Source organism: Sinocyclocheilus grahami, unplaced genomic scaffold (genome assembly GCF_001515645.1).
Source record: "Sinocyclocheilus grahami isolate Dianchi unplaced genomic scaffold, SAMN03320097.WGS_v1.1 scaffold2689.1, whole genome shotgun sequence".
Taxonomy (NCBI): Eukaryota; Metazoa; Chordata; class Actinopteri; order Cypriniformes; family Cyprinidae; genus Sinocyclocheilus; species Sinocyclocheilus grahami.
Window position 1 is genome coordinate 16,590 of NW_015507867.1, and position 14,350 is coordinate 30,939.

General features: G+C 35.2%; 2 protein-coding genes across 2 annotated transcripts in view; one reads left to right on the top strand and one right to left on the bottom strand.

Moving 5' to 3' along the window:
- Nucleotides 1–222: 222 nt before the first annotated feature.
- LOC107575521 (retinoschisin-like) lies at nt 223–5,958 on the top strand. Its single transcript, XM_016261883.1, has 6 exons — nt 223–402; nt 1,575–1,600; nt 1,692–1,878; nt 3,978–4,119; nt 4,281–4,476; nt 5,449–5,958. Exons 1-6 carry the CDS (start codon nt 240–242, stop codon nt 5,605–5,607), a joined length of 873 nt encoding a protein of 290 aa, XP_016117369.1. The 5' UTR covers nt 223–239; the 3' UTR covers nt 5,608–5,958.
- A 7,867-nt stretch (nt 5,959–13,825) lies between these two features.
- LOC107575520 (cyclin-dependent kinase-like 5) overlaps nt 13,826–14,350 on the bottom strand; it is a 4,609-nt gene continuing 4,084 nt past the window's right edge. The window contains exon 4 of the mRNA XM_016261882.1: nt 13,826–14,027. Coding sequence (XP_016117368.1) covers nt 13,866–14,027 — 162 coding nt within the window. The 3' untranslated portion in view covers nt 13,826–13,865. The remainder of the gene's footprint in view (nt 14,028–14,350) is intronic.

The window sequence follows — 14,350 nt, forward strand, 5'->3', positions numbered from 1 at the left end:
TATAATTCCCCCCAACCCACAACTTTTTAAACTGTCTACTGAAAGTTCATCAGCTGAACAATCGGTGTGTCGTTCAACAACAGTACAATCCACTGAACGCTCTGTAGTTCAGTCCCTCAGCCTCGTTTCCATTGTCAAAAATGACATATGGCGGTTTAAGCAGTTGTAGATTAAAAAGTGGCTTCTTCAATGAAACCCAACCGAGAACTCAGTGAAGTTTCCTGAGATCCGAGTGAGCAATGAACAGAGAGAAGCCAGGCATAGACAGATCAGGACTATTATTGGATGTATGGATTACAGTAATCCAGAGCACACTGAACGCTGCCGTTCATAACACACTAGATCTGCTCTTCAAGATGGACACGAAGATCCTCAGCGTGTTTCTGCTGCTGCTGACTCAAGGTACAAAGTGTGTGTGATATGAGAGCTGGACACGCCATCTGTGTGTTTCCAGTACAGTAACTTAACAGTTATGTATTTGGAGTCTAGCAGATGTTCTTTATATCTAGCAGTAAAAGGATAAATGGTTGAAATAAAAGTGTGCAGATTCATTTATGGAAAATTTAATTCAGGACTCATGAGCTTTACTTTAATCATTTTAAAGGCCTGTTTACACCGACAACCGATTTTGCTTATTCTAAGCTCACTGTAGTTTGGCCTTTCGCTTTAAATGCTCGAGCTGTTGAGTGGATTCTGATTGGCTGTCAATGTTTCTTTGATTTGAAATGCATTTCAAAATATGCCTATATATATATAGTAGTGCTGACAAATCGATTAATCGCGATTAATTGCATCCAGAATAAAAGTTTGTGTGTGTGTGTGTGTGTTACATAATATGTGTATATTTATATATACAATATACATACACATACATGTATATAATTAAGAAATATCTATGTGTATTTATACATATTTATATTCATATTTATATACGATTTATATAATATATAAATATAAATTACAAATATTTATTAAATATATGCATGGTGCGTATATTTTATATATACGTAATTTATGTAAACACAAACTTTTATTCTGTATGCGATTAATCGCGATTAATCGATTTGACAGCACTACTATTTATATGTGTGTGTGTGCAAATATATTTTCTACCAATATATTTAAAAAATCTAAACATACTTTAAAAGCATTTAAAAATATATTTGTTTCAAGCCAAGAAAACATGTTCCTATGTCACATTTAAAGAACTTAATTTATCAAAATTCAGCGAGAAAAATACTTGCAATATTAAAAAAATACAAGATTGCAATATTTAAAAATTAAGCATTATTAAATTACAAATCGAGTTTAGATCTATTTTGTCAACATTTAGATATAGCTTATATGTAGGCTGCTGTAAGATTAGAAAAGTATTTTCTTGCTCCTGAAGTACATATGAACATTGAAACTAAATATATTTTCAATTTCAAAAGCATATTTCATTGAGTTTCACGGTTTATAACACATATTTAGCATATATATTTTGGCCAAATAAATTGTATTTTTGATTGTACTGGGATAGATAGATTCTGTATCTTTAATAATGACCTGTATCTCTCTGATCTGTGTCCCAGTTTTCATTGGCGTAAACTCACAGGGGGTGAGTATGAATGAATGTGTGTGTGTGTGTGTGTGTGTGTGTGTTACATATGACGGTGTGTGTGACAACTATACATGCACGTGTGTGTCAGGAGTTAGAGAAGCCGTGGCCTTATGAAGATGAGGACGATGTGAGTGTGAAGGAAGTGGCGGAGAATCAAACACCGACGGGCTGCAGCTGTGACTGTCAGGAGGCGCGACCCACCGGAGCTCCAGCCTCCTGGACCTCCATCAGCACCACGCCATCCACACGCAGCCCCTATCTAGACTGCATGCCGGGTCAGTGCCTGTCTACAGAACAAACAAAAAAAGTATATATATATATATATATATATATACACACATATACACTGCTGTTCAAAAGTTTGGGATCAGTAAGATTTGTAATGTTTCTTTAAAAAGTCTCTTCAAGTCAAAAAATCCTGAAAAAAGTATCACAGATTCCAAAAAAATATTAAGCAGAAAAACTGTTTCCAATACTTATAAATCAGAATATTAGAATTATTTCTGAAGATCATGTGACACTGAAGACTGGAGTAATGATGATGAAAATTCAGCTTTGATCATAGGAATAAATTATAATTTAAAGTATAATAAAAAAGAAAACCATTATTTTAAATGGCAATAATATTTCCCAATATTGCTGTTTTTTCTGAATATCTGTATTTCTGATCAAATAAATGCAGCCATAATGAGCAGAAGATACTTCTTTGAAAAACATTACAAATCTTACTGATCCCAAACATTTGAACAGCAGTATATATATATATGGTTTATTAATGGTTGATATAAATGGTTTTAGCCACTTTAGCCAAGTATAGGCCTAGTTAAATTTTATTTTTAAATTATTAAATTTTTATATTTCTAGCACTTGTATATGCATTTACGCTGCACTTACAAATTGTATAAGGTTATGAGATTAATGTTTTAAATACAAAACTGGAATATAGAAATAAAAAAATGATAGAAAAAAAATTTGAATGATACTTTTAAATATAAAACTAAAATGACCAGTAGGTGGCGACAAGCCACTGTCTTCATAAGTGAGTCGCTAAGTCATTTATTCAATCGATTCTTTCAAAACGACTGATTCATTCAGGAACGAAGTAAACCCTCTTTACTGTTCCCAATATTTGTTTAACATATTGGATCGCTGATTATCGGTGCATAAGAGAATATAAGCATGCAGAGCAGTAGATAAACATGCATGTCTGTCTGTATGCGTTTACATGCATAAACAGTGTTGTCTGGCCTGTGTGGGTGTTGAATGGCAAAAACATGCAAGGTCTTGCAGTGAACGGCAGCGTTAATTGTCAGTGGGAAGATTAGAGACGAGAGCATCTCTTGGTCCCTTCAGAAGAGCATGCTTAATGATTCAGGGCATGAAGCCAAGAGGCTTTAGAGTGATTACATGAGTAACGATCTTCCATGATGCATCAGCTAAAACACCGCCCTCTGACCTCAGTTTGACAGAGCAGTATTATGATCAAATTATTAAAAGACACAGAATAAGAGTACTAGAGGACTGTCTGTAGGAGACAATGAGAGACCATCAGAATGAGAATGAGTGAGAAACAGTGACTTTGAGCGAGGGTAGAGAGTGCCAGTGGATAATCTCATGATTAATGATTGTGATTGCCCAGATTACTGGGCCTGAAATAGTGCCCGTCTGTCCTGCACCATCACAAACAGCTGGAGATCCACACGTGCCAATCAACGGGACACCTGATCTTCAGACCACCTGGAAAAGACTCATAAAATAGAGCTATAACGACATTCAGAGCATGCATTTGTGTTCATTTTGTTGGGTTTTCGAATGGATTTCTGGTTAAATGCCTCCAACAAGGTCTGAAATAAGATTAAGCTATTTTCACGTTTTATTCTACAACATGAAATATATCTGTAATACCCCTCAAAAAGCTTTTATTTGTCTTGAAACAGGCATTTGCTAACAAGTGTCTAAGTTTCAGAAGCTTAATGGTGGTGATGTTGAAGTCACGTGACCCTGGTGCAGTTCGTTAATGGCCTACGTTTAGCTTTTTTACATCTGGCGATTGTATTTAGGCTTCAGTTGTGAAGATTATCATGATGGACAAAATGTGTAAGAATTATAAACTTGTATTGGTCACAGAGCTTATTTTCTGCAATAATCCTGCAAAGCCAATGGAAAAATCCTACTGGGTTTTTGTCGAGGGATCCAGGTTCATGGTAACTCCATATCAATACATGATGATATCTCACTTCCTGTTGACAGTTTTTCAGTTTGAGTTCCAGAAACTGGTGGATGTTGGTCCTGCTTGTGTAAATCACATTTAGCATGCTGTTCTTGAGATGGTGGGCACGTCCTGATGGTTTCCATGCTCCTCATTTCCAACCAGAGTGTCCCTACCACAAACCGCTGGGTTTTGAGTCCGGATCGATGATGGCGGAGCAGCTTACCTGTTCAAACCAGGATCAGTACGTGGGCTGGTTTTCCTCGTGGACCCCAAATAAAGCCCGACTGAACAGTCAGGGGTTTGGGTAAGTGTCTCAGAAAAACCTTCTAGCTAAAATGATCAGCACCAAATCAGCCTGAAATCAAAGCTTGGGCTTCACTGCCAAAATGACTAGGGCAATGCCTGATTTATCTAGATTGGGGTCATAATAAAGCAGACACTGACTGACTCTTCGCTCCGTCGCAGATGTGCATGGCTGTCCAAACTCCAGGACACGAGTCAGTGGCTTCAGATCGACCTCCAGGAGGTGCGGGTGGTCTCGGGTATCCTGAGTCAGGGCCGCTGTGATGCTGACGAATGGACAACGAAATACAGCCTGCAGTACCGGACCCAGGAAAACCTCAACTGGATCTATTACAAAGACCAGACTGGGAACAATAGGGTAAAAGCCTGAATAAATAAAAGGTGTTCCCAGTAAAATCATAAAAAACTGATGTTTGACCAAGTGAAAAGACCTTCAGTAACAGTCAAGTTTTAATACTTGCACTTGTTCTTCCATTAACGAACATGCAGAACGTAAATGGCCATTCACACCAAAGACAATAACAATAACTATAAATATTAACTTTTAATTATCAATCTGATTCTAAGAGAATAGCGAAGTAACTATAATGATATCGCTGGAATCACTTTTAGTTATTTTCCCGCTGATGAACGATAAAACCAACAGCCAACCAGAATCTATCTGACTTAAAAGAGTGCGAACATAGCATCAGACAACATATAATAAACGGAACGCTTTTGTACATTGGTGAGGACCCTAATATAGTAATAACCTTTTAAATTGATCGTTTATGGTGTGAAATGCACTTAAATGTTAAACAAACAGAAAAAAATGGTCTATCTATCTATCCCTATTTTAAGTCCCTGAGTACTATCACTATTAAGTGCTAAAACAGCACTTTACCACATTATTGCATAATTTCTGTGAAGTTTCCTGTCCAAACACACAGGGTGCATACTTACATCGCTGATAGCACACGTCCATCACAGAGATGTCTATTTGACGTCTGCAAGACTGTATATGAGTGTTTGCTCATCTGCAATACGTCTATAGGACGTTTCCTACCAGATGTCAAAAAGACGTTTAGAAGATGTCTTTAAGATGTTTATGATTTAGAGTGTATGTAAAACTGACATCTTAGAGACGTCTATCAGATGTTTGTACACAGCAGATGCTTTCCAGATGAAGAGATCTTTAACAGATATCTTGAAGACGTACCTGTGCTATCTGGGATAAGACAATTTGTTTTCTCAATGTTTTGGATGACAAGGTTGGGTTAAGTCAGTAGTGCTTATACTGGTATGAATTCCCATCATTTAATGATGTTTATTGCTTGTGTTCGTCCATCAGGTGTTTTATGGAAACACGGACCGATCCTCCACGTTCCAGAACCTGCTGCGTCCGCCCATCGTGGCGCGGTACCTGCGGATCCTGCCTCTGGGCTGGCACACGCGCATCGCCCTCCGCCTGGAGCTGCTCATGTGCATGAACAAATGCGTCACGGGTTAAGAACAGCTTTAGGTGCCATGGTACAAAAGTGCAATAATCTAGAAACTGGTCTCAGATCAGTAGGTAACAGGCAACTTGCACTAGTACCATAACTGTAGCTCCTGCATGTACAAAATAAAAGAAATAACCATTTTTAGTCTAAAACAAGAGGACTGGTTTATTATCAGTGACGTGCTGGTCTTTGTGAAGTTTACCAAAAAAACGAACAGTGCTTTTTCTTTTGCTTTCTGAAATGAGGACTGAATAAATTCCCTATTGATTCAATAATTGAGTCAGAAAACATGTGAACCATTCCCTGATAGCACACGTACATCACGGAGATGTCTTTTTGACATCTGCAAGACTTATTTTTTAGAGTGTTTGCTCATCTGCAATACGTCTATAAGACGTTTCCTATCAGATGTCAAATAGACGTTTAGAAGATGTGTTTAAGATGTTTATGATTTAGAGTGTAAGTAAAACTGACATCTTAGAGACGTCTATCAGATGTTTGTACACAGCAGATGCTTTCCAGATGAAGAGATCTTTAACAGATATCTTGCAGACATACCTGTGCTATGTGGGATAAAACTAAATTGAAGACTAAAATCCAGTCTTAAAATTAATGACTGTCCAGCTAACAATTTTTGGTTCCCAAAATGTTCTATATATGTTCTCTTTAGATTATCAGAAGGTTCTGGGAAGGTTAGTTTATGGTTGTAAAATAACACCAAATAATAACCATTAAAGAACGTTCTGTTTAGTTTTCCTTCAGGTTATTACAAAAACCTCCCTATGTTCTGGGAAAGTTAGTTTATTGTTTTTAAAAATAAAACCCAGTGATAACCATTTACAAACATTCTTTATTGTTCTGTAAGTTATCAAAAGCAAAACAAAAAAAACTTTGCTGCAACATTCTGGGAAGGTTAGGTATTTTTGTTGTTTATATTTTTGTTTGTTTAAGTAAAACCTAAAAATAACCTTTAAAAAGCATGTTTCATATAAGGTTTCTTTTGATTATTATCAAAAAAAAAAAAAAAAAAGGAAATGAGAAATTACCTGAGAAGGTAATTTTCGGTTCCAAGAATGTTCTTATATGGCTTCCAAAATAAATAACCAAACGAGAACCATACGGGAACGTTAGGGGAATGTTTTTGAAGGGATGACAGGATGTGCCGACCTATTAACTGCTATTGATACTGAAATAAGTTATTTCAAATAAGACACGCTAACAAGCTTTAGCATGTGCAGACATCAAGGTTGTAGCAGATAAGCAATGCTAAAATTAGCTTCGCAATTGTTCAATGGTAAATAAAGATGTTTACTAGTAAAACAAACGATTCTATGCAATGCTAGCAGTTGCTCTATAGTGTACATTGTTTTTTAAAGACATTTTCAAAAACATTTTTAATTCATGGATTAAAAAATAAAATACAGTCTCATGGTTATTTAAATGAGCTCATAAGCATCTCAACTCCTCACTGCAGCCGAAGAGCACATGATTATAGAGTAAAACACCACCCATCATCTTATTCCTGCCATATGAATCGTGTGGCAGTCAGAGATTATCTTACTATTAGGAGATGAGAGGGTCTGTATTACTTACTATTGGAGAAAGCGTAATGGCTAACTTGGATCACGTGTCCCTTAATAACCAATCACATTACAGCCTTGATGTCACTGAATTTCAATCTGATGGTGCGTTCAAGTCATGTCGGATAGATTGTGGTGGCGTTCATGTGCCTTCAACTCGTAAATACAAAGTCGTTATTACGAGTGAGAAACTCAAAATTTTCTTGAATCCCCAAGTTTCCGAGTTGGGTGCGTGTCAATGAAAAACATGGCAGAATCGATGGATGCAATGTCTGTAGTTGACGGTAAATTTTTGTTTAAATTGATAGTTTAGTTGTCCTATAAACTTAAATTGGTCATGTTCTTGTTACACAGCTAGTTAATGAAATTCAAGTAAAAAAATTGCTATCATTTTTGCACCTATAGGTGAAAAATCTTTTGATTTGCCATGTTGCATGTTGCATTTAGCTAACAGCTTTTTTTAATCTCTGTATTTTAGCGTTTGTTGATGCTGAAAATCAGTTATACTGGGATCCTGCTCTAAAAAAAATATTAAAAACGCAAAGCACACCTGATGCGAATTCATTCATTCATTTTCTATAAGCAGAGTTAACAGACCCTGTTGTATTTTCTTGTAATTTATTAAAAGAAGGTACACCGCCATCTTGTGCCGACTAAACGGACTTGAACGCACCTGACGTTGTAATTACGACTTGTCAACTCGTAAGTACGAATGTCCCAGGAGGACTTGAACGCAGCATCAGTCCTCAAACAGTGAGTGGACAAGCAGAAGCCCACAAATTGTGATCAACTCTGAGAACTAATAAGGCAAGAATGGATCATCATCAGTCAGGATTTGGCCCAGAAGCTAAATTCAGCATGCCAGAGTCACTTGCAGAGGTTATGAAGAACAAGGGTCAACACTGTAAATATTGACTCATTATATATTTTTTGCCAATAAAAACCTTTAAAACTTATGATAGTTGTACGACACTCAATTGCCGTTTATGGATATCAGGAATGAATGGGAAGTGCCGTACACTGAATACCACCTGTCGCAAAAAGTCAGTGACTTCTCTTATAAAATGGCATTTTTTTCATGGTAAACTCTAAAAATAGCTCAATCCAAAAGTACTGCTTAGTGTAAAACATGTTGAAGATTAGCAGATAGGCTGTTGAATCATTAAATGATAAGCCGTTTCCTCTAAAAAGCTGTTTATTCAGCATAGTGAAGCCTCTCCTCCATTGACGTCCATTAAAGGCAGGGTATGTGATTTTTCAAAAACACTTGATTCGGGCCGAATCGCAAAACAAACTTGTAGCCAATCAGCAATAAGGGGCGTGTCTACTCGTGATGTGGAGGAGAGAGTAGACACGAAATTTGTGTCAGCATGTCATAAATAAAACCCGGCAGCAGTTTTCTGTCGGGGATTTGTTGCGCCGCACCGCTCACGTCCGTAGACACGGTGTAACATTGGCTTTGCTTTGTTTCACAGAACTAATCGTTGCTTGGGTTGCGTACGTATGTGTGGGGCGCAGCTAACAAAATAGGGGCAAGACCCTTTTGGGGTAGGGATGTGTTTGTTTTGGTGATTTCAAATATCAACATTGGCTACCAGAAATCACTTACTCTGCCTTTAAAAAAAACGGCCTCTGGTCTCCTTTCCCACGCATTGCCAGACCGGAAGCGTTAGCTTTAGCCGTTACGCTTTTTCGGCTAATGGTTGCAGGCTTTGCCTTCTAGTGGCTTTGTGGCAGTTGAAGAGACTGATGAATAAACTTCAGACACAAGGACCGCAGTTATGGATAAGCGGCTAATTGACCAGTTTATGAACGATAATCGAGATGATTTGAGGATAATTCCCTAGATATCTCTGAAACTAAAGGTTTTCCAGGAAATCCTGGCGTTTGACATCTCGTGTACCCGACTGACATATGAATTATTAAAGCGCAAACGAGTAAAAACCAGCGGAGAGGAAACAAAACGCCTCCAGGTACCTTGAGCTTTATTTAGAAGATTCTCTGGCGAATGTGAAATTACATATTGCATAAAATTAATAAATTATTATTCTTATTATTTCTCCTCCTCGTGTATACACACACTGGCTCTATTTCCCTAAACAGAAACATGAAACGATCTAAAGAGCTTCGACATCTGATATCCAGATATTGCATGTAAAACTGTATCTGCAGTATTCAAAGAACTCTATACCTGAGGGAATCAAAGACTGATAGGATATAGTAAAAAGTAATCTTGCTTTAAAAATAAAAAAGGCATCATATACTCTGACTTTTTTTGTTGGTTTTTTGCAGTGGATCTCAATGGGCAGCAGGTGGAGCCACACCATTTCATATGATTTGGTCAGATTTGGTTGATGTTTTTGCTTCAAATGTCATTTAAAAGGCTTAAGAAATTACACTGGCTGTGATTTGTAAAGACTAACAGAAGACCCACACAAAACCCAGATAGCGCACGTATGCTGTCGCGACTTTTTTTCGGACATATTTAGACCCTTTATCATCTGCAGTACACTACGGGTCAGATGTTGGGAATAATTATGATTTTAAAGTCTCTTCTGCTCACGAAGGCTGCATTTATTTGATTAAAAATGCCGTAAAAGCAGTAATATTATGAAATATTTTTACAATTTAAAATAACTGTTTTCTATGTGAATATATTGTGAAATATAATTTATTTCTGTGATCAAAGCTGTATTTTCAGCATCATTACTCCAGTCTTCAGTGTCACATGATCTTCAGAAATCATTCATCCTTCAGATCATCATCTGCTCAGTTATTAATAAATATTATCGGTACTCTTTTTTTCAGGATTCTTTGATGACATTTGTACCATTAGAAATGTTTTTGCTATCACTTTTGATTAATTTAATGCATCCTTGCTGAATAAAAGTATATATATATATTTATTTTTTTAACTTTTACCTCAAACTTTTTAATGGTACTGTATCACAGTTTCCACACAAATATTGTGCAGCACAACTGTTTTCAACATTGATAATAATCAGAAATGTTTCTTGAATCATTAGAATGATTTCTGAAGATCACGTGACACTGAAGACTGGAGTAATGATGCTGAAAATACAGATTTGATCACAGAAATAAATTAAAGTTTAACAGATATTCACATAGAAATTCACATTACCTTAAATTGTAAAAATATTTCACAATTTTACTGTTTTTACTGCATTTTTAATCAAATAAATGCAGCTTCGGTGAGCAGAAGAGACTTCTTTCAAAATCTGAATTATTTGCTAGTGTTTGTCGTCCCTGTTATGTGTTAGAATGACATCCACAACATTTAAGAATTAATTTATGCATAAATATGACATTTAAAGCAACATACGTGCGCTATCTGGGAAGCACACGCACATAAAATCACGCATTCTTACCGTTAATGTTACTGTTACTCTTAATATCTACTGATATTCACTGAATTGTGAACAGAAAATACTCAAAGACAAAGTTGTAATGTCTATACGGTATATATCACAGTCTTATTCTATTACTATAAAATAAATGTCAATACTGTCATCTATACATGAATCATTAGAACCTTTAGCCAGATATAAGAGTAACTATGCAGAATCAGATAATGTTTATATACTACAACCAGAGTAGAAACTAAAGCCATACATTTATATATTCCCATTTACATAGAGCTATATCATCTGCTTTTAAACTGTATTATCCGATAACAAAAAAATACAGTAATTACAGTACATAAATAATATAAGAAGTGCCATCAAATATTAAAAACTAAAAAAGAAAAGACATATAGGTCTACCCTTAATACGCAAGAAAAGAAAGCCCATCAGGGGCCGCCGTGAGTCCGACTCACAGCGCCGTCTCTTTAAGGTCATTCAGGTTTGGCAAACGTGAACGAAAGTGGCGAGCGAAGCCGTTGGGGCCCGTTTTGGAGGTCAGCTGGTCGGGATACGGGTTTCCCTCGGGACGGCCCAGAGCGCTGGAGTGCCAGCTGGACTCCAGGGGCCCCGGGGCCCCATACGCAGCCGAACGGCCCTTGGGCTGCATGGAGCCAAGGCCGCGGGACTCCACGAAACTCCCGCAGCCTTTGGAGGAGGGCAGGGGGTAGTGGAGATCTGCCGAGGTTTGGTTAGAGGACGAGGACGAGGTGGTGGTGAGATGAAGAAGCTTCCGCAGAGACTTCAGAGGCTGAGAGTACAGAGAGAACAACTGCATAAATAAAACTGATGGAAAACATAATATCAGACATTTCCACAGCACAAAATGTTCACTGCATTGTTTTCAGATCATTTATATATAATTTACTTTTTTATGTCATTTAAAACAAAATTCATAAAAATCAATAACTGAATCTTTTTATATAATATACATTTTTTTATATTTTATAAAATGTATTTATATGTAATTTAAAGCATAATTTATAAAAAAATCAAAAACTGAATCTTATATAATTTAATTTTTTTATATATTTTACACAATTTATATGCAATTTAATAAAGAATTTATAAAAATCAAAAACTGAATCTTTTTATATAATTTAATTATTTTTTTATTTTTACACAATTTATATGCAATTTAATACAGAACTTATAAAAATCAAAAACAGAATCTTTTTATATAATTTAAATATTTTTTTGATATTTTACACAATTTATTTATATGTAATTTAAAGCATAATTTATAAAAAATCAAAAACTGAATCTTTTTATATAATTTAATTCTTTTTATATTTTACACAATTTATTTATATGCAATTTAATACAGAATTTATAAAAATCAAAAACAGAATATTTTTATATAATTTAAATATTTTTGTATATTTTACACAATTTATTTATATGCAATTTAATACAGAATTTATAAAAATCAAAAACAGAATATTTTTATATAATTTAAATATTTTTGTATATTTTACACAATTTATTTATATGCAATTTAATACAGAATTTATAAAAATCAAAAACAGAATATTTTTATATAATTTAAATATTTTTGTATATTTTACACAATTTATTTATATGCAATTTAATACAGAATTTATAAAAATCAAAAACAGAATATTTTTATATAATTTAAATATTTTTGTATATTTTACACAATTTATTTATATGCAATTTAATACAGAATTTATAAAAATCAAAAACGGAATCTTTTTATATAATTTACATAATTTATATATAATTTAGAGCATGATTCATAAAAAATAAAAATAGAATCTTTTTATATATAAAATTTATTTAAATTTATATATAATTTATTTCTATGCATTTTAATGCATTATTTATAAAAATCCCAAACGGACTCTTTTGATTATATAACATATTGAGCTGTAACCACACAAATGCACTATTAATAACTGCCAACGGCTTGCTTGCTTAACACAACCCAGCGTTACAATATGCTATAATTCCAGCCAATCAGAGACGAGGTTTCTAAATTCTGATTGGCTGCCTTGACAACCAATCACTACATTCCTTGCATTACTGATGACATTGGAAGAGGGAAAATACAGTGCATGCATAATTATTATGCAAGTTGATATTCTGATCATATTTTTTTCCAAGCACATTTTACCAATTCCAAATGACATCAATCTTAACTATTATTAATCTTGTATTTAATCATTTATAATTGATATATAATTATTCATGAAGGCTGGAAGTGAACAATGTCTTATATTCAGGTGTGCAGAATTATTAAGCAGATTTTCTTTTACAGATAAAATGAGCTAAAAAAGAGATTTAACTCAGACTGAAAGTCAAAATTATTAATTGCCCATGAGAAATATTAAAAACTAATACAATACTAGAAATTGCAAAGTTAATGCATAACCACTGGACAGCAAAATGCTCAGTGGGTCAGCAGGGTCAGTCAAAAACAAGTAGTGAAGAAAAGATGCATGCTAACTGCAAAAGAATTAGGAGTTAAAGTGAAGAATTAGGTGTGAAATCACCAGGAACCAGTTAGTCTCCAGCGCCACCATTTTCCAGAACTGCAATCTACCTGGAGTCTCCAGAAGTACAAGGTGTCAGGTTCTCAGAGACTTAGGTTAAGTATAGAATCCTAAAAAAAATGACCCCTACTTAATAAGAATCATATACTGAAGTGTAGTAAAATACTTGAAGACTGATTTTTAAAAAAATATATAGGCTTTATAGACAGATAAGTTGTGAGTGACTCTTGAAGGACCAGCACCACATCCTCTTGTACCACTGTTTGAAGAATTTATCTTTCAGAATCTGGCAGTAACTTTTGGGAGTTCACCAAATATAATCAGAATATCGGCATAATAATTATGCATACACTGTATTTTCCCTCTTCCAATGTCATCAGTAATGCAAGGAATGTTGTGATTGGTTGTCAAGGCAGCCAATCAGAATTTAGCAGCTTCGTCTCTGATTGGCTGGAATTATGGCATATTGTAACGCTGGGTTGTGTTGAGCACGCGAGCTGTTGGCATTTAGCGAGCACTGAGGGCGGGCATCAGGTGAGCAAGCTAGTGAAACGTTGCACGCGCAAAAGAGAAGGTCTGCACAAATATAAAAACGTATTTTAAATGCGAAATTGATTTTCGTGTGCTCTAAGTACTTTCTTCTTTGCGAGACGAACATTTTCTCCACAAAACTCAGATCGCGTGCGTGCAAAATGCACTTTTGTGCGCTCCAAATATGATCTTTCGCGCGCAGAATTGTGGCAGAGATCTAACCCCATAGGACTGTAGGTGTGAGACTCATGTGTACCATTGGTGTGGCCACTAGGGGACGCTCTCTCTCAGAGGAGCTGCGCGTGAAGCTCCTCTGAGAGTGAAAGAGAGGAAACAGTGTTTTCCTCGTGACTGGAAGTCGCTCTTCATCAGCGTCTGTCTGAAATACAAGAGTACAAAACTCACACAGAGACACAACGGCCAACAAGAGCAGATCCGTGACCCCACTCCACTCCAGGCCCAACAATAACCTGGGCTTTATGTCCGAGTAGGGTTTATAATTAATTATAAAACTTTTTTATAAATATCTTGTTTTCATTTTACAAGGGTTCATACCATGACAAATCCATTATTTTATTTTTTTTAATTTTTATCAATATTTTGAATTAGTTTTTAGATTTTTCATTTTAATTTATATGTGTATATATATATATATATATATATATATATATATATATATATATATATATATATATATATATA

Coding starts and splice junctions, on each gene's coding strand:
- LOC107575521 (XM_016261883.1), top strand. CDS start 240: ATGAACAGAGAGAAGCCAGGCATAGACAGATCAGGACTATTATTGGAT. Junction 1,601..1,691: donor TTGGCGTAAACTCACAGGGG/GTGAGTATGAAT, acceptor CGTGTGTGTCAG/GAGTTAGAGAAGCCGTGGCC. Junction 4,120..4,280: donor CTGAACAGTCAGGGGTTTGG/GTAAGTGTCTCA, acceptor GCTCCGTCGCAG/ATGTGCATGGCTGTCCAAAC.